Source organism: Varroa destructor, unplaced genomic scaffold (assembly GCF_002443255.2).
Source record: "Varroa destructor unplaced genomic scaffold, Vdes_3.0 BEIS01000006.1, whole genome shotgun sequence".
In the NCBI taxonomy this organism is placed as follows: domain Eukaryota; kingdom Metazoa; phylum Arthropoda; class Arachnida; order Mesostigmata; family Varroidae; genus Varroa; species Varroa destructor.
The window spans coordinates 10,029,776-10,048,805 of record NW_019211459.1 but is presented as its reverse complement, the minus strand read 5'-3'; the positions used below and the strand labels follow the sequence as shown (position 1 = coordinate 10,048,805).

General features: G+C 40.8%; 2 protein-coding genes across 8 annotated transcripts; one reads left to right on the top strand and one right to left on the bottom strand.

Annotated features, from left to right (window-relative positions):
- The first annotated feature begins 2,673 nt into the window (after positions 1–2,673).
- On the top strand, positions 2,674–14,946 carry LOC111252390 (uncharacterized). Of its 3 annotated transcripts, none has more exons than XM_086993325.1 (5): positions 2,674–2,810; positions 5,240–5,433; positions 5,589–5,764; positions 5,954–6,232; positions 13,690–14,946. In XM_086993325.1, the coding sequence occupies exons 1-5, from the start codon at positions 2,779–2,781 to the stop codon at positions 13,702–13,704; spliced, it is 696 nt and encodes a 231-aa protein (XP_086849451.1). In that variant the 5' UTR covers positions 2,674–2,778; the 3' UTR covers positions 13,705–14,946. The 3 variants fall into 3 exon arrangements, with proteins under 3 accessions (XP_086849451.1, XP_086849449.1, XP_086849450.1); XM_086993323.1 differs by lacking the exon at positions 13,690–14,946 and adding an exon at positions 6,642–7,598 and having other exon boundaries at positions 2,680–2,810; XM_086993324.1 differs by lacking the exons at positions 2,674–2,810; positions 13,690–14,946 and adding exons at positions 4,146–4,461; positions 6,642–7,598.
- On the bottom strand, positions 8,433–18,959 carry LOC111252389 (metallophosphoesterase 1-like). Of its 5 annotated transcripts, none has more exons than XM_022810193.2 (10): positions 18,773–18,959; positions 14,389–14,752; positions 14,055–14,159; positions 13,727–13,865; positions 13,182–13,323; positions 12,390–12,588; positions 11,987–12,167; positions 11,253–11,413; positions 10,740–10,956; positions 8,433–10,620 (listed from the first exon to the last, which is right to left on the bottom strand). In XM_022810193.2, exons 1-9 carry the CDS (start codon positions 18,805–18,807, stop codon positions 10,783–10,785), a joined length of 1,500 nt encoding a protein of 499 aa, XP_022665928.1. In that variant the 5' UTR covers positions 18,808–18,959; the 3' UTR covers positions 8,433–10,620; positions 10,740–10,782. The 5 variants fall into 5 exon arrangements, with proteins under 5 accessions (XP_022665928.1, XP_086849436.1, XP_086849434.1 ...); XM_086993310.1 differs by lacking the exon at positions 18,773–18,959 and adding an exon at positions 17,253–17,761; XM_086993308.1 differs by lacking the exon at positions 18,773–18,959 and adding an exon at positions 15,533–15,900.
- Between the last annotated feature and the right edge of the window lie 71 nt (positions 18,960–19,030).

Below are 19,030 nucleotides of genomic sequence, written 5' to 3'. Positions count from 1 at the left end.
GAGCTTTGACTACTTCAGGTAAAATCGGGCTTGGATCTCTGCAATACTAGACTTCACAGAAAAGCTTTGGAAACACACACGTGTCACAAACGACACTACGTATTAATTGTACAGAAGAGATTTATTTAGTTCCTATTTTTAGTAGCGCTGTATAAAATTGGTCGTTCGTGCGCCAACTCGCTGAAAATTGTGTTCGTTGAATCTTGTAGTTTTCTGCTTCTACAAACAATCAGAAAAGCCAATTTGTGTGCATTAATGAGAGTTTCTGCTCTCGAGAAACGTCAATTTTTGGAATAGATTTGTCACTCCGAAGCTGTCGTTAGTGGCTCTTTGCGCCAGCAAACCTTAGCGATGTCACAGTATTTGCCGTCATTTGCTGTCACTTTCCGTAAAAAGAGGCTTCTCCATTTTTGTTTACGTTCTTCTGTGGTGATCTTTCGTTCGACCAGCAATCAGCGTTGCTCATAAAATGATTTGCTTAAAGTTCCGCTGTTGATATCGTGTCACATCCAGATTCGGTGCGTAATGTCGAACTAAATTCTGATTACCTCGAACTGTGTCTGAGCAAACAACTCAACTGCTCCACTTAACTTGAAAATACTTTGCACGGGAGTAGCTGTGACTGGGTTCGTCAAGTGTCTTGGACGACAATTTCCCTTCACACGTTGAGGTGTGATTGTCCGAAGAAGAAAACTGTTAGGGAAAATCGAGCCGATAGAGATTCCTGTTGAGTTTAAAATTTATGGAATAGCCGGATATGTTTATGGTATAGAAATAACGTACATGTTTATTTTCCTAAGTAAGTTGAAAAAACGACGTTTTGCTTTCGTGCATGTGGAGACACATGCATGTGGCTTGTTCAATATTTTGAAAAGCATCTTTGAGGCTCATCACAATCTATTCATGAAGTTCGTGTAGATCAGTGCACGTAGTTGACTCTGCAATTTACTCTAAGGTCCTACTAAGAAAGTAATCAGAGACGTGACTAGAAGATTCGAAGAGATCGTACGAAGGTTACTTCAGAGAATTCCATTAGAACGAACACCAATACTTTTATAGGGCGTTTCAAGGCGTCCGGGTTAATCTTGGTAGCATCGCTAGATATGGCCTCTGAACTGTGCCACGATTGACAGCCAAGATAACTGCATTTTTTCATCAAAAACCGTAGGCCTGCATCACTTTCGCTCGGAAACTCCTAACCGTCAGTTAATGGGAGAAACAAACACAAAACCGATGACAATCGTCAAAACACAGCCATGTTCTGACAGTATAGAAATATTTAAGACACTATATCTTCCTTCGTACACGAGACAGTATCAAATGCTGTTGGATTTGGCTGGATTGGGGCGGAGCGTCCACAAACTCAGTTTAATTTAAAGCGTTTAAAGCAACACTTACAGCTTATTTTGATCGTAAGAGGAACAATTGTAAAACTTTTGCTGCGAGAGAGTTATTGTGGCCTGTGATCAGGCCCTAACGAATGTGTCCTATTATGCAACCAACCTTCGGCAAACAATAGCTGTTACTGCAAACTAGCTGTTATCGACGTGATGTAGATGGATGCTTCTAATATCCTTATTTATTTCCTCTGCTAGACAAGAGCGACACATTAGACGTGTCGTTGTTCTCCGTGATGGGACTTCTTTGATGTAACGGCTAAACTGATGACACAATCCGGCTAACTGAATCGTGTGAAAAATCCGCTTGAAAAATATTTTAAGGTTACTAGGCAGTCATTTGCTACTTTTTGGGCTAACAGCTAGGTCGGTAATACGTTAAAGGCTTGCAGAACCCCTAGTTCAGCCCTCAACAGCCATTGACTTCGTGTGCGGTGAACACAGGCACACCGCTCTCTTCTCAGCTACTTATCTTGAAAACGCTATAAACTGTGCATCTTTATGAGGTTGATTATAATTTCTATAACAGTTACCAGTCCATGTTGTGTGATTTTTATCGTTACGTCAAGTCCGCTGTCATATTTGCTGCCTGCGACTATCTGCTTAGTCCTGCAACGCCAACTGCTAACTGCTATCGGAAATCGCTAACTCTCATAGCATTTTTAGACCAGCAATTGTTTCGCCTTTTATGTATAATAGACCCATCTGAACGTCGACAATTGCGCGTGTTGATCTGCCCGATGTTATAGTTGTGCGCATTTTAAACAGCTCTGATCAGCAACGTGAGATATGACGCTCACGAAAACAGTGGGAAATCCTTATTGCCTTTGTGCTCGGATCCACTGTACTTCCCTCAACGCAGTCCTGCTTCTGAGAAGTGTTTCACGATACGTGTACACAGCTCTATGACGATGTATGAACGAACTCGAACGCTAAAGCCATTGGTAAAAATTGTAGGTTGCTGACTGAACTACTGTTGCGACGTTAGTCACGTACGGTTAGACGAAGCGTACATATACACGAAAGCGTGTGTTTCATTACGATAGCTGGGATCATCGCCGAGACAAACATCCCCAGCCACTACTCCAATCCGTACAAGCGGTATAAACAAGTGGTGTTTTCTTAGAATCGTTACCCAAGACGATTATTTAGAAAATGTAAGTATACAATAGCATTCAATTATTGGACGACGCATGCGCACCTCGTTCCCACATCGACGTAGACACTTTACGAAACAATGATACTCCCCTGAGTTCTGCGAGGAAATTCCATGGCCCACATTACCTCTATACGGATGTGTGAATATTTTTATTAACAATGGTGTAAATAAAATCTGTATTCACTCTATCATTCGGACTGATGAAACGGTTAGAAGATCTCTATGCCGACGCCTGCATATCGTTATCGGAACAAGTAGGTTTGGATCTCTGATCGGATCTTTTGTATTAACAGCAAATTGAATATATCTATGCGCCAGACCAGTGTAGCAAAAATCAGCCTTATTTTTCTGCTTCATGATGTTACACAGATTTTTGATCGATGGATGCTTTCGAACCATCTCTGGAACAAGCCAATCGATGTAGAGGGAAAACAGCTGTCGTCAAATGTGATTAGTTAGATTTGGCCAAAACAGCAAACGTCTCGTTAAGACCGAAACAAACTTTTTTGCACGTATATATATATATATATATATATATACACAAACAAAAGCAATAAACGTGCTTCAATCATATATTGATTGGTAAAGTAATTGGGATTGCCGATTCATAGTTCAGTAGACGTGCATAACGTGCAACATCTGACATTAGCACACTCACCTTCCAAACCGCTATGATTTGGGTGAACATGCACGACCACAATCAATCATCTATAGGAGCTAAGAAGATATTTATACGCAGTTGTGACAGTCTGTGTCTATATATACCGTAGTATGTCTTTATAGCCAAACGATGCCAGGCAGGCAATTACGCATATGACTGACGTTTTCTTTTTTAGCCAAGACTCTAATCCATTAACATTGGTGTAGTCATTGTTGTTCTTGCTATTACTGTTTAAGCTGCTGTCGGCTGGACCACTGGCACTGCTGTAAATGGTTATTTGTCCAGGGCAATGACGGGTCGTCTGAGGGGGATTATCCTCAAGTGGCGGGGACTAGGTGTTGTGGGCGGTGGCCGTTGTAGTGGCTATAAAGATCGCTCTACCGATCATAATTGCCGCTCATCCTGCGACGAGAGGGGGTTCGTCCTTTCGGATACGGCTTGTTTAGTTCTTCGTCGAAGTCGTCACTTCGTTCGTTGTCTTATTCTGCTGTGCAAAATTCGCGCCACAACGTCTACGACCGGTTACACCAATCGAGCATTAGCACCGCTGAGTTCTGAATATTGTGTACGTTCAGCGACGCCCAAATGAGTGAATCCTCTCCGCCGGTTTCGAAAACGTCGCATCTTTGTTGTTGGATAGAAGCAAATGGCCGATCCACGAAAGATGACAATTTCGCAATGCGCTGCAAACATATCGCCTTTCGCGAACCCTTTACGGTGATCAAGTCTTCTGGTGAAGCGGCACTAGAGATCTGGTTCTTCTTTGTCTACTATAATTTCTGCTGGTAGTTATGCCCTTTGCAAATTTCAAGCAAGCCAGGGCAATTACCACGACGCGGAGACACACACACACACACACACACACACGCACGCACGCACGCACGCACGCACGCGCAGCCACCCACAAAAATTTTGGACACAGTTTGGCAGTCGTCCGTACATAGCGCGTAATTTTGCCTGCCTCCCTCCCTCGGCAGCTATTACATCGCCGTTGCGGATCGTTTTCTCTCAACGATTCGGCGATCTCTCTTCTACGAGCCAGTGAAACCTCTTCCAACAGACATCCACTCGTGGAAGGACAGTTGACAGTAGTCAGACGATCGCAGTGGTCCTGCTCGAATCGCGTCTATAGACTGAAGTGACAAAGAGGAAAACTAGATCCCATTGATTTCTGGCTTCTTGTCGAGCATTTAGTGGAGCAAGCAGTTTCGGGAGCGCGGCATTTTATCGTCTAGCCTTAGAAGGTAGCTCAAGAAAAGTTTGTGCCTAATCTACTGCTACAAAGTAACAATGTAAAACTTGGCATTGTTGTAGAATAGCAGTGCTAGTGATGCTAATGAACTTGGTCTTGTGTGTCGCGCCAAAAAATATTTCCAGCAGTGTCGAGTAATACTGAAATTCGTTTGCCAGCCGGGAATATTTGGGGAAAAGCTCTTTGTTAGAAATAACTGGGAATAAACTGCTAAAACCTGGGTTAACGCGTTCATCCTTAAAAGTGGAGTTCTGTAATAAAAGCAAAAATATTGCTAACTCTCAATACGCCACATTTACAACTTGAACAGGATACATATTTAGAGAACAGGAACGTATGGTGAGACGTGGGTAAAGCGCGTACATAAAAGCAGATGCTCGTTATAGACGCGTGGGAGAATGGTGTATTTTATTTAAGCTTTAATAAGAAAATAACGATAGTATCGTAGATACGGCTCAACAGTGAACGGAAACAGATTGTAAGCCTGTTTATACATGAACTGTCGATAGTGTGCCTTGAAAAAGCGTGTTAGGCGTCACCAGCGAGCACGTCCGGTTCCCATTTTTAGGTACATGCTTGTATAGTCCGTAAAGAAGTTCGCCTAAGTTACCCGTCGCTTCGTTCGAAATCTACTAAAGAGAAAACGAGATAAGCTGAAAACTACTATTAGAATAAGATCTAACACTGGGAGACTAGTTAGTTTCAGGCCAATGTAAGAAACGTCATTAGCATCTAATTTGTGTCCTGCTATATATGTTTTCGGTTATTAGAATAATGCTAGTCTCACGGACGCACCAGCCGCTTCGGTTGCAACGGTTCACACTAATACTGATCGCTACGTTCCTCCTCACGTCGCTGTCTTTTGTAACTGGCGGCAATGCCAAATCAACTTTTTCTCCGCAAGAGGCCAAAGGCTCAACAGATGTGCCGTTTAACACCTGCGGAATATGTGGTCGAGCGGAAGGTGAGTGAATGAAGCCAGTAAGTTTGTTCAGAATGTTCGTACAGTCAATCAATATAGTTATACGTTTTAACTTTGAATCGGCTTCTTACAACGATATTAGAAGTTAGGTCTATCTGCGAATGAGAACTGCATTAAAGAAATTAAGGTATGCATAGGTGCAAACGGAAAGGAAATGGAAGAGGAACGCTACCCGAAGCCTGTATGCGGAACAGATTCAAATGTTTATTCGTCGTTGTGTGCCCTTCAACGAGCCTCCTGTGAACAAAATTCCCCTATTGAACGTCAAGAGTGGGACCTCTGTGCGGACAAACAGTCTCTTTGCCCGGACAAGGCATGTATAGTGTAATTTTAGTACAACTGATATTATCAACAACAGAATACCAATCGATAGATTTTCCACACTGTATTCTCCATGCCTATGAGAAAGTATATGCAAAGGCCCTGTGACCGTATTAAGATCCTAGATAGATGCAGCAGCGGCCCAAGAAATATCCTTTAATTAATTCGATTTGACGTTTAGTGCCTTGATATATATGATCCGGTTTGCGGGGAAGACAAGGTGCTTTACCTCAACTACTGCGCGATGCAACGCAAAAATTGTGGTAAACGCATGAAGATTATCGAGCTTGCATATTGTCTGTCGGAGGCGCGCAAGGCACGAAAACTTGCTGGATGTCCGGAAACCTGCGCTCCAATCTACGAACCAGTGTGTGACTCGCAGGGGGACATTCATTACAACGAATGTTTCTTCCGTAAGACGGTTTGTGAAGCCAGCGGTGACGACCTGAACAACTCGCACGTAAGTAACCTGCGAAAACGACATTTCGAAATTATCGATGTCGTATTGTTTCCTTGCGTTTCTCTGAACATATGTATATATGGGGGATAGGAGGAAGCATCTAATTACCTATTCTTGGGCCTACTACGCATAGTGTTGCTACGGCAGACCTCGGTCGTCTTGAAAGTCAGAAGAGTTCAATAGGAACCATAAACGTTCGTTTTACTCAGTCGGTAGAATTAGTCATTAAAACTTGCCCGCCCAATGGCTGGTAGGAGCAAGTTTTCGGATTTGTTCGCTCTGTAATAATTAAATCAGCAATTAACTATGAACTGGATTTTGACATCTTCAATTGGCTTTAATAGCAAATGACAGAACAATGCTTTGCTTAATATGCCGGTACCATGTATATCTGTTCACACAACTGTAGGTGAAAATGCTTCCGCTAAAGACGTGCGTCGATTTCGCGTCGTCACGATGTCCAGAGAAATGCTTGCCTATCATGGACCCTGTGTGTGGATCTGATGGCAGGCGTTACCTGAACCATTGCAAATTCGCCCAAGAGAACTGTGACAAGGGTACAAAGAAAATGCCCTGGGTGTATTGTCTAGGTGAAGTCAATCTAAAATGAACCCAGTGATTAAGTGAAAAGATGAATTAATAAATGACACAAAATGCATCATCGACGGAAAATAGATGAGGTAGTTGAACGTTGACGACGGGGACATTAAAAATCGCCGGATCTAGGTCCTGGGTCACCCAAGAGATTTCCTGAATTTTCAGCTGAACATATATGGAAGAGATCGATTTCAAGTGCCTTTGATGGCGATCTGTCTGTTTTTTGTGGAACGAAAAGTCCTATATTAGGTCCAATCACATTGTAGTGATCGATAGGTGTGTGGGCGAACAGTTGGATTTAGTAACGTAATTATAAGTTGTAAGTTGTAATAAGGAGCATTCAGTTACATTAAAATATCGAAAATGTTTTGTTGTTTAGCTATTTAATTGGTTTACTGTCGACAACTCGTTTACTAGGTACTTTCTGCACCCCAATACGCAGTTCCGGCAACTGACAACTTGAACCGCCATGATCCGTCGCTGATTTTCAGATATTCCCATTAGCCTTAGCATAGGAAACACACATGAGTTGAAACTAATGCTATTAAGAAAAAAAGTAATAGATTTTAAAAAACAAGAGCGCAGTTACTTCAATATTATCGCTTTATTGCTTGGCCATCTTTGTTCGATCATACGGAGTCTCTTCATCGCGCTATCGCTTCGTACCTACCCCAGAACGCCTTCGCCATAGCCAATCCACGCATAGACAATGCATTGTCCTGTTATATTATTAGCAGTATAACCTTATAAAAGTGTTACCTTAAATGTGTTTTTTTGTTTTGTTCCTCACAATATCGTAGTCGATTTATCGCTCCGTTTAGCATTGAGCTTTGGTCCTATTGATTCTCCTCCAGGAAAGGGCACCGCGTATGCGCATACATAACTATAATGCGTAAAATGTGATCAGATACTATCTCATATGGATTATCCTAATAAGTAACGTAGTTCAATCTGTCAACATAGATCTGCCTGCATCTTGCTCTAATAGAAACTTTCATGGAAATGTTTGACAAACAGACGAGCATACTAGTTGTTGTTGTTGTTGTTGTTGAATGCTTACTCTGTCTGCTGGATTATTGATCCTTAGAGGATATCGTTTGTGAGCTTTGAGCCCAATTTTCTTGTTACTATTTCTAGCGAGACCAAACTTTTATCTCAATATGTGCAGTAAGGTAAACATCTAAATTCGTTATTTTCCAACATCACCGCATAATAGGGTGTAATATAAAAAGGTGTGTTAATACCTTTTTAAATAAGTTTTATTATCTAATAAAATATAAACATTTACATATTCAGTACATGGTAAATACGGTAGTAAAATATGATCAAGTATTTACACGATGTGCGCAATAAGCAGCGATTCGTTTTTAGTCTTTTTATCTATATAACTTTGTTCTATATATATATATATATATATATATATATATATTGAGGAAGCACGTACTAATGGTAAAATAAGAGCTGAAGGAGATAGCACATGTTTCGAGGACGTCAGTCTTGAAGATAATATTTTTTTCAAAAAACAGCGCGCAGCACAAGCGTATATACTCGGTATACGCAAAAACAGTTGTATAATGTATTGTTACAATTAAAACGCACCAAAAAGAATCGACGATAGCTTTATGTATATTTGGCTTTAACAAAGATCTGCATATGTTAAGATGTGTTTGGTTTAAACAATATTCTGATTTCAAACACCTTATTCTGCTTACATAGAACAAAACATCTCTGACAGTATGAAAAAAGTGTCATATTAGATAAAGGGCTGGTCATTTTAAGTGATTCTTTTCCATATTCGCCCAAATAATTTCCGTCAACGGATTATCGCAGATAAGGGTTTGTCAAAAACAAACCTCGTCTTTCTCTCATATTCAGGGTGATGGACAATGTTAATGTAGTGTAAAATAGTGCAATTTCACACTGTTTCCGGTATTTTACTGTGTTTTTTTATTAACACTATGTAAAGCAAATTGACAAAATAGCATGAACAGGTATCAAGGTCTGCATCTTTGTAAAAGGCCCATGAACGAACTCTCACTTATGTTAGAATAACGTCTTGTTTTAACCAGTTAGAATATTTTACTTTTTAAGAGAACACATGAAGAAACTTACTTGGACAACTTGGAAGTAAATAACTTGACGGTCTAAATCATTGCGCTACGCTGTTAATTATTGTACAAAGACTTCCTACGCCTATCGCCACATTGAGACGCGGTTCTGATGCGCGCATGATGTACTTACAAAGCACGATATGTAGAGGTAAAATTCAAACGATATTTAACCTCGAGCGTGAACCACCCCAAGTTCATTTACCAACTGATACCGAAAATTCGAAGGGGAATCCATCTGAATTTGGTACGGAAGCAAACATTGATAACAACTGACAAATCCTGATGCCGATGTGATTAGCAGAGATTGCTAAGGGATGTTAATATCCCTTGAGATTTGCCTAAATATTTTACATGAACTGAACATGAAATTCTGCCCATAAGCACAAACGAATAAACAAAACGCATAAGCACACAAGAAAAAATTGCGTTCTTGGGCAAAGCGAACTTCTCCTAGCTTATTGCTAATCTATATACCATCAGTGATGGACTTTTGCGTATCGATATTGCCAGTGCATAGTAGACTGGTCTCGTGCGTTTAGGCATTTTCGCTACACAGTATAATAAAAGCAGGTTAGATAGTATAATATTTCGAAGCGAGAGTGTCCATATACTCGCCTACATATGTAGTAATTTAATAAGGCCTATGAAGCTACTACGGAAGCAGTACATTGTTATATAACGCGAATATTGTTCCTGTATTGTATAGAAAAATATCTCGCACACGTACCCACATGCTTCCCAGGGCACGAACTGGTCATTGGCTTTGATACTTCTTAAAAAACACAACATATGTGTGCTATGTCCCTGTTTCGTCTTATCCACCCTCGGTAGTGACTAGACAAATGAAAAGCTTTGTTACTTTGTGAGTTTGCTACATATCTTAGGAAGACACGAAATTGTTAGCCTATTTCCGGCTTTACCTGTCTCGGCCTGAATAGGTCGCAATTGGTAGTAACTCGACTGATGTACAGAGGCACATGTCTGTGCACAGTTCGCGTTAAGTTCGTATGAATACGCCGAAGCCAAAACCCAGCCCCTTTGAAGTGCTTCTTTTTTTCTTCATTTACCAGTGCATGTTGTTTTTTCAGACACTTGAATTCGTCACGCAACTTACGGAATATTCAAAGTTTCAACATCCTGAATTTTAGCAAAGTTTTTTGACGAGCCTTTTTAGCCAGATTCACCCTAAATGAAACCCATCCTTAGACTCCGCTCAGAATTACTCATTCAGTATATAGACTCCTATTTTTTTATTGGTTGCAATGCTAACAATATGACTTATATAGCAGCGGTATCGCTACTTTGTTGTATGACGATAACAAAACCTTTTGAACAGGGCACTGGAGTGCAGCATGCTATGCTACATAGACCTTGTCATATTGCTTCCACGACAGTTCTAATTTCAATATGCCATGTATTCACAAAAAGATCAGCACGTTTTTTCATCACGGTTCGTAGTACACTTGGCGACGCCCAGCGCAACCAAGCTTCCCTTCGCTCAGCGATATAAACAATCGTTAGTACCAGAAGAAAAGAAAGCTATTACTCTTGCTACGAGCTCATAGGCAAAATGTTTCAGTCTAACGCTTTGAACGTTAACCATTGTAAAACTATACGTTGATATTTCGGTCGAGACCCGGCTCCTATATTTTAAGTCCTCAATCAAACGTCCGAAAAATTCTGAAATGGGAAACAACACCCAACGCAGTGTTATTTGTTCACTGGCATTACAGAAGAATAATGCTTGGTAAAACTATAAATGTGGCGCTATTTGTGATGTAACGATGATGCATACTTACTTCGAAAAGTATACTGAACAATTGGTTCATCTAGCAGCTCCTGTCAGGATCTCTGCATTGGCAGTTTAATGAATCCTTGATAACGGTTCCGCCGACAACGACGCACCGCTAGCCAGATGCACAGCGCTAACAGACATACACAGTAGGACGCCATTACTGTTGATTCTTGTGGCATTCGACACTGGGACACCGCGAAGTTGCTAGGCGTGAAGACGGACTACAATACAAAAACTGATTAAGCTTCTTCAACAAAACATTACTGCTTCTCAAAAACATCGTACAGAAAACTTCCCGCATCTGTTTTAAATAGCATCAGAGAGTATGTGGTAACGTATACTTCAGTAACTCATACAAGACTCTAAAACAAATGGTTTGCTTATTCTGAAGCCAGCATATATATATATAATGATTGTCAAATAAGAAGGGTTCGTAGGGGAACGCTCCCCGCGTTGAAGCTTTGCAAATAACCTACAGTACATTTCCAAATGCTAAATGAAAACATGATATACGTACAAGCACGAACGCTGGATTATTCTTATTTCGCCAATTGAACGACGGCAAGGTCCACTCTGGTACCGGACCTTGAGGACCATTATGTTCTATGGAGCAGCTATGGTGAGAATGGCCATCAAATACAGCGCGCGGATTGAGCTTCAAAAGACGCGCAGTCATGTCTTTAGCGCGTGAAGAAATAGACAAGGAAGACTTTGTATTAGATAGAGATCTGTCAAAAATGCAGTGTTCTTCTCATGCAATTCTAGCACAAAAAAAAAGTTAGAAAAAAGATCTATAGCAAAAACATAGATATCGCTATCTAAACAAAACGCTGTCTGCCATGACAGATCCAACCGGGCGAAACCGGATGTAAAATTCGAAGAATACGAATAAAGGGTATAGCAGACTCATTTGATGCTGTTTAGTTGACCCACCTTCATAACCTGTGTCAGCATCATGACATGCCTAAACAAATCATAAAGAGGTTTAGAGAAGGCATAGTCCGGATAACGCTAACTAGTACGCTAGTAGTACTAGTAGTCATCGAAATATCTTCGGTCCAATTTTTTTTTTGTGAAACAGGTACTGCTTGATCAGTCTATTGTGTATGTTTTAAGGCACGCGTATTAGTGCAAGCAGTGAATTCGGATATATGACCATCAGGCGGCACAATTTTTTTGAGCCTGCGAAGCTACGACCTGCTCCCATTTGAGGAATATCCCAGTTTCATGTAGCAAGACGTACAACTATACCTTTAGAAAGAACTTCCCATCGTTCCCGATTACCATCGGAGTTTGGTCCACCGTCGCGATCCTGACACCCTCGATCATTGGCTCGGTAGAGCGGAAAATGCTGCAGGAGGATTGGTCTAGTGTAATGAGGTAATTGAGCCATAAGCGCTTCGCAGCTACGATCCACAGCGCGACGTTCGTGCTGAATAAATAATAAATATATGAACCGGTTTAAATAATAGATTTAGAGCCAGCCTACTTCTACAAGAATAATAGTTATTTTAAATTAATCATTTAACTAGTCCTACCTTACAGGACGCAGTCCCCTCCAGAGCGCCAATCTGCGGCAGTCAAGGGCTGCCATTACAAACAAAGGACATTAACCCACAGAAAAAGATAATGTCGGGTTTATTCTCATACACACCACCGTTCGACTGCAGTTGAATATTTGTTCAATTCTGTTGAGCTCCTTTTCAGCTTCAGTGCATATCGCACAGTGGTCTCCCTCGAGTGCTATCGAATTCAGGGACACGAATGCACTTCCTTTGACCGTGATGAGTTCCACGCCTGAATCTGACTCTGAAAACAGCCTCTGAAAGCGGTCTACGAGCACCTTGGTCATCCTGTGTGGGAAAATAAACGTAACAACCGGGTCACAACAGTAAAGCCTCTGGCCGTCATCATACTGTCCGTACAATTTACGGCGTCCATCCTTTCGACAAATAAATGAATGTTATATCTTAGAGAAGTGCCACGGTGATCGATGGGTCAAATGTAAGACGTCAACTGATATTTTATATTTACGAACAACTGAAAGATAAGTAATCACACGTAGAACCAGATCTTTCTGTTTTCTAGATAAAATCGAGGACCACCATATCCCATCCGACGTATCTGGTGCGTCTACGCCATTACGTCTAAATCCACTACGTCTTAAATCTTAAAATTCGCGACAAGTTCCACTGCAGAGCATACGAACTACGTGGGTATACTACAAAGCATACAGATAAATAGGAAGCTCATGTAATGTGAATGTATTTTCATTTATATAATGCGTTAAATCTACAAAGCAGAAAATGCTTAGTCCTACAAACTGCGTAGACTATGCCGGGCCTGAGCTGGTGCGACAGGTGTATGTACCTCTAATGTCTTAATCCAAAAACTATCGTTAAATATGCCACCTTAACTCTGAAGTCAATTCGGCCCGAATACAAACTTGTAATGGAAGCCAACGTCGTGGTTTCCAGCTGCCACGATAAACTTCGTCTTCTCTGCCTGAGGAAATATCCGCTTAAAACGTTGAACGTCCCGGTTAAACTGCACATTGTCCATCCATTGACCCTCATCGAACAAATCGCCTTTGAAAGAAAGCCATGCCAGGAAATAGTATAATTCGGCTCATGCTAGTAGGTACAACTCATTAGGTAGAGCATAACTAAAACATACATAGTATCTACGACACTAAAATTAAAAATGCTGAATAGCTCTGGTAATGCTTGAATAAAATCTTTGCTATTTACTATCAAGCAATTTATTATAGCTCTTCCAATCATTATATTCGACTATTGCTTCACAATATCAACCAATACAAACAGTGTTACCTTTTATGTTGTGTGAGCACCAGGTAATGGTGTTAGAACCAGCTTTTCATTGATTTAAGCTGACAAATTTACATGAAATCGTCTGTGTCTTGATCAAATATCCTCGATATTTTGTTCTAATAGGCAAGGATTCCCTAAGCTGCTTAGATCAAATACTCACCAAGGAAAACGACCACTTCAGGCTGATGTAGAGTCATAGCAGTAGCGAAGGTTCGTTTCATCTGCCATTCTCGTCGAAGTTTATCAAACCAGTGGCCACGAAAAGGACCCAGCAAATGGGTGTCAGCAACCATCATTACCTAACGTTTTTGAAAAAAATCAGTGCAAAATAGATGAAAAAAGGCAACAATTAATTAATTAATCTTTAAGATGCTTTTGTCATCACTATGCATTAGGACAGGAGCAGGGCTAGCAGTTACTGAGGTTTTCTATTCGTGCGAGTAAACAAAAAATCTCTGTATAAACAGTGGGTCCTGGTATTGTTGTACCTTGAGAGGAGCCGCGTTGGGATCGGACCGGATGTTGTGCTCCTGAGTAGCAGAATCTAACAGAGGCCATGTGCACTGAAGAAGCACAAGGTAGTATATTACAACCTACAAATGAAAATGGAATCATTGTTACCGACACAAGAAGCAAACCATCTCGATTTCATTATGATAGTTACGAAAATGATTGCACCTAATATAGGAAAAAGTAAGAGCCTGCATACCAGAGTGATAAGTCTAACTTTAAGCCACTTTAAGCCAGAATTAACCGCTGCCCCGAGTTGTTATGTATATGCATACAATATTCATCGCTAAGCTCCTTTTTACATAAGTTTACCTCACAATAGATGATAATGCACGCAAGTGAGAGAAGAATCTTCGGTACGTAACGTCGCCAGAATGACCCTTGAATGTCCATTAAGAACGCAGGCGGTAGAGACATATGGTGAAGTGTTCTCTGGAATCTCCTGAGCGAAAGTCTCGATGTCGACTGTGGTCCGGCCCGGTCGCTCTCAATCGCGAAACGGAAATCCCTATCAGCGTCAGACGCACCCTGAAGACCGCGCAGGCTAAGCGTTCGGGCTCTGATGGTAGGTGTCGCCTGGGAGTCTTCGTTGTTAACGTTATCTACGTCGGACGTCTGTAACACCATCACAGCGGCCCCACTGTCCCCCCGCATTGAACGGGAAAGCCGACCAATGCTGAAATGAAAATTTGGAAAAACTGGAATGAAAACATTACTCTTTTATCTAAAGAGATATATGCTAAGTAAATGTGACCAGTATGATATTTAAAATGTCTTCTAGGATAAGCATTCAAGGCATCACATTGTAGTTGTAAGGAACCCGTTTATCAGTTAATAACATTTACAATAAAGTGTTAAGCAACTGCTAAATCTTATTTGACTAGATCAAATGTATAACGTATCCAAGGAAGTAACTTGCCTGTCTCGTAGTTATAATATGCCCACAAGATGAAAAGTTAATCAAATCTGAAAAACTTTTGGCCTACTGGTTATACATTGATATCGTTAATCTCATTTCCTTTTGAAAGCCTGAAGACACTATACTCGATTTATAACCTACCAAATAATGTCGCTTCTCGTCATTTTTTCCGAAGCTCAGATTATTATACAGTAAGACGCCGTATAAACCGTGTTATATTTTTGCTACTTCATGCTGTTTGTAATATAAGGGCAAAAATATACACATCTTTTAATCGTTATGAATCGTAGGCATTCTAAACTGTGTGTCGTATCCTAGTTAAACTGAGTAAAAGATAGCAATTTAAAAAATGATAACTGCAACTAAAATAGCGTATTCGAAATTTTTAAATTAAGATTAACGATTTAAGGAGTCTAAACATCTGAAGATGCAAAATAATATACATAATAATAAAATAAAATATATATTTAAAAAAAAAGGCCGTAAACAAGATGATATCTCTTGCATGGCTCGACATCACCTTATGACCGAACATACCCGACAATGCCACCGAATTTGATTTCTTTCGAGGGCGACGCCATACTCTCGTATTTTTTCCGCAACTCGCTCATGGAACAGACCACACACGTTTCTAACTAGCCCGGTCAATTCGCAAGGGACCCATTTTTACTGAGTTTCGGTATTTTCAGTATATTGCGTGTAACTTTGAAGTACTTAAAATGCCAGTTTGGTCCGACAAACCTTTTATACTCCAAGTTCTATTACTGTAAAGAGCCGCCTCAATTGCAGCAATGCATTCTTATATTTCGGATCCTGATATTTGGTCATATTTTTGTTGGTCCTCAACACTTCCGTCTCGGCTCTCGAAACGTTTGCGCCCTTCACTCAGTGTGTCTCCACTTAGGGCTTAATGTCTTCACCAATCTTCGACAAAGTTTCCCGGCGAACAACAAAAGCTTAAATAATGAGCCTCCATTTTCGAGATTATAAGGTGATTTTTTCTTTGAAACCTCTTCTTTCAAACTCAAGCGGTTTTCACATGTTAGCAGCAAAATTCCGTCTGCTAAGGTCGCTTAGTTCGAAAGTTATTTCATTTCAAAACCCGTTAATTTCGCTTGTAGCAGCCTAGTACCTATATCATAATTCAACTGAAACCGGCACAAAGCAGTTGAAAATCTGCCTCGTGTAACTTATACTATATATATATATATATGTACCAACCAGAACTGTGGCATGAAACAACGGTAGCGAATCTTTCTATAACTTAGTAACTTAACGGATAGCGTATTTAACGTAGGTTCGACCCGAGTATAGGTAGAGTTCGTCTCGTGCTGAAAGCCAGCCGTTTGCTGAAATGCCTAGTGGCGATAGCGGACATAAAACCCGAACCAGAGAGGATAGTTGTTAGTTAGCGAGATTGTACGCCCCTTGTGGATACAACCATAGCTATCCTAACCATTACTCAAAAGTTTAAATATAAAAAATGTGCGAACAAAAACACGATTCTGTTTCCTTACGTGCGCTTAACTTTCTTACTTGTGTGAAAATTGCCACTTGGGAGTCTGCTGTGTTTTATAAAACCATTTATATCTACATAATGAATAGCAACGCAAACCTTTAAAGAGAAATAATTGCATGTCCGCCAAACTGGGTAAACTTTGCACTAGCCACGTAAAAGTTTCAGTCAATCTTCAAAGTTACGAACAACGTTCTACCAGTCCAAGGAATCATGAGTACTACTTGTATGTTTATCTGAATTCTCTCAACCTAGCGCCGAAAACACAAAAAAAAGATCAATTTGCGGCGAAGGCACGCGTTATAATAATATGGAGATTATATATATGTGTTATGAAATGGAAACTGCATTGCACAAAAGGGAAAGGACTGACTAAGTGAAAACGGCGGCGCTGTGAGTCGAACCAATTGTTGGGTTGAAATACTTAGGCCAACCGGGTCGGCTTTTTTGCGCATTCTAGTCAAATTAGTATTAAAAAAAAACCACTAATCCAGGACAAAGGACGAGCAGAATATAAGTTCAATTTATATTCCAGCCTAATAGCGCTCACCATCCTGGAAAAACCTAAAAGTGGTGCCCGGTGCCCCTATAGCGTCCCAAATAATGTACATAGTATCTAATATTTACACATCCCTGTTGGCTTCATAAACGAGATTATGTAACAACAGGTCATGATGGTTTAGGAACAACAACAACTATCTCAGGACAGACTCAGAACAATACTTTGCAAGCAAGAAATACCATTCAATAAGTCGTCGGTTGCAAGCTCGCCTTTTTTTTCGAGCCATCCAACAGCGGCACTTTCTTTTATGGCGCAAGACTGATAAGAATGACGTGGACGAAGATCGGAGTCCGTCGAATATGATCCTTTGAGCCACTCATAAATTTACGATATTCGGCGACCCACTTCGAGTACTTAAATAAATTATATAAATCCAATATAAATTTGAATGAGTTTTCCCATTTAAGCGAATTATTTATTCACACAGGTTGTGTAGTACGGTCAGCAGGTGCCAGCAGGACTTAGGACCCTCTGCTGCATAGTCAGCTAGCCAGCCCCCTATCAATAGGATCATAAATGCAGTGTTTTTCGTACAGGGGTCGAAAAATAATTTTCACTACCCTTCAGCATAATTTTTCCTACCTATGTAAAAATTCGTTCCTCGTTTAGAATTGTATTTACAAGCTACTGGCTGGCAAGTCAATACACACATATACCTCACGTTCAATAACAACTCGACATACTAGATATTAGAACGCTCAGACATACAACGGTATCGAACAGAGCGAAACTTTTTTCTGTCCCTAAATGTTTCCGTAAGTTAACCTACCAAGTAATATCGCGTCGGTCTTCGTTGTCGCTCGTTTGCGTTCCTATCGAAGGCGCATTCACAAACACATACACGCACAAACAATAATGTACACAATAATCCTCGAGATGTTTAAATGATTTTTCTCGTCATAGCGCTGTTCCAGAGCAATACTATTAAGCTTTTATTTCGGTTCTCCATCGTTACTCTCACTGCCAGTTATCTCTAAGATCTTTTCCTGTTTGACCGACCAATTGTGTCGTTCTAATCAGTTGGAAGCGACTAATGTTGCGATATTCCCTTCGATGCCGCTCTGCCACCTGATCGACGACAATCCGCTGCCGCGCTCTTGTTTCTAATCAAACTATTCGATTTCAGTGAGCGGATCAGCGACACGCTCGTGTTCAAATTAAGCTCAGCTTACTACAGCTACCAAGCTCCACATATTTATATCAACATCAGCCAAACAAACCGCTCGTAGCGGCAACTAGCTAGCAGACATTATCGCCTTAAGCTGTGACCACTATCCTATTGCAATTAGAATGTTTATAAAGATAAGTTCATAAAGCCACTGCAGGGTTCTGTTCTGGTAACAGGCACCTATAACTATTTATTTAGGGTTGGCTCCTACACTTTACTTTCCCTACATTGCGCTGTTAGTGCTCTGCAGTTTGTGACCCCACACAGAATTAATATGATCAGAACAGAGGGCTGCCCTTGACCGCTACAGCCAGCGGTAGTAATGCGCTGTTCTTCTGTTGGCACGTACGGTTAGCCGAGCTCTTAGTGTGCCTCGGTCGTTAACGATGAACGCCGCTGGCGACAAATAGTAACCGTAGGCTTGCTTAGAATAACACCCACACTTTTCGTCATTCAACAGCCAACTGTTTGGCTATAGGAAGAACAACAACAACGTCTAGAATGGCAACATTTCTATCATAGGGTGCTCACTATATCGCTGGCATGAATGCTGCGGAGTAATCCATATCGGACTCGCTTACTTCGAAAGATACAAGCGAACAGAAGCGGCAAAAACGAATTTTGTCTAAATGCTGCCTTATCCGCAAATGTTAAAAGTGGTGGATGGTGGAGAGTTCGTAGCAGCATCGTCTGATATGATGGTGGGAGAAAGATCCAATGGCCGATTTCAAGGCCTAACCGAATGATCCCGTTCCGTAATATATATGATGCTACTTGTAGCAATCTGTA

Coding starts and splice junctions, on each gene's coding strand:
- LOC111252390 (XM_086993323.1), top strand. CDS start 2,779: ATGCCGACGCCTGCATATCGTTATCGGAACAA. Junction 5,434..5,588: donor AATATGTGGTCGAGCGGAAG/GTGAGTGAATGA, acceptor AGGTATGCATAG/GTGCAAACGGAAAGGAAATG. Junction 6,233..6,641: donor ACGACCTGAACAACTCGCAC/GTAAGTAACCTG, acceptor ACACAACTGTAG/GTGAAAATGCTTCCGCTAAA.
- LOC111252389 (XM_086993309.1), bottom strand. CDS start 15,606: ATGAGCGAGTTGCGGAAAAAATACGAGAGTATGGCGTCGCCCTCGAAA. Junction 12,168..12,389: donor TCAACTGCAGTCGAACGGTG/GTGTGTATGAGA, acceptor TTATTTATTCAG/CACGAACGTCGCGCTGTGGA. Junction 11,414..11,986: donor ATGGGAAGTTCTTTCTAAAG/GTATAGTTGTAC, acceptor CACGCGCTAAAG/ACATGACTGCGCGTCTTTTG.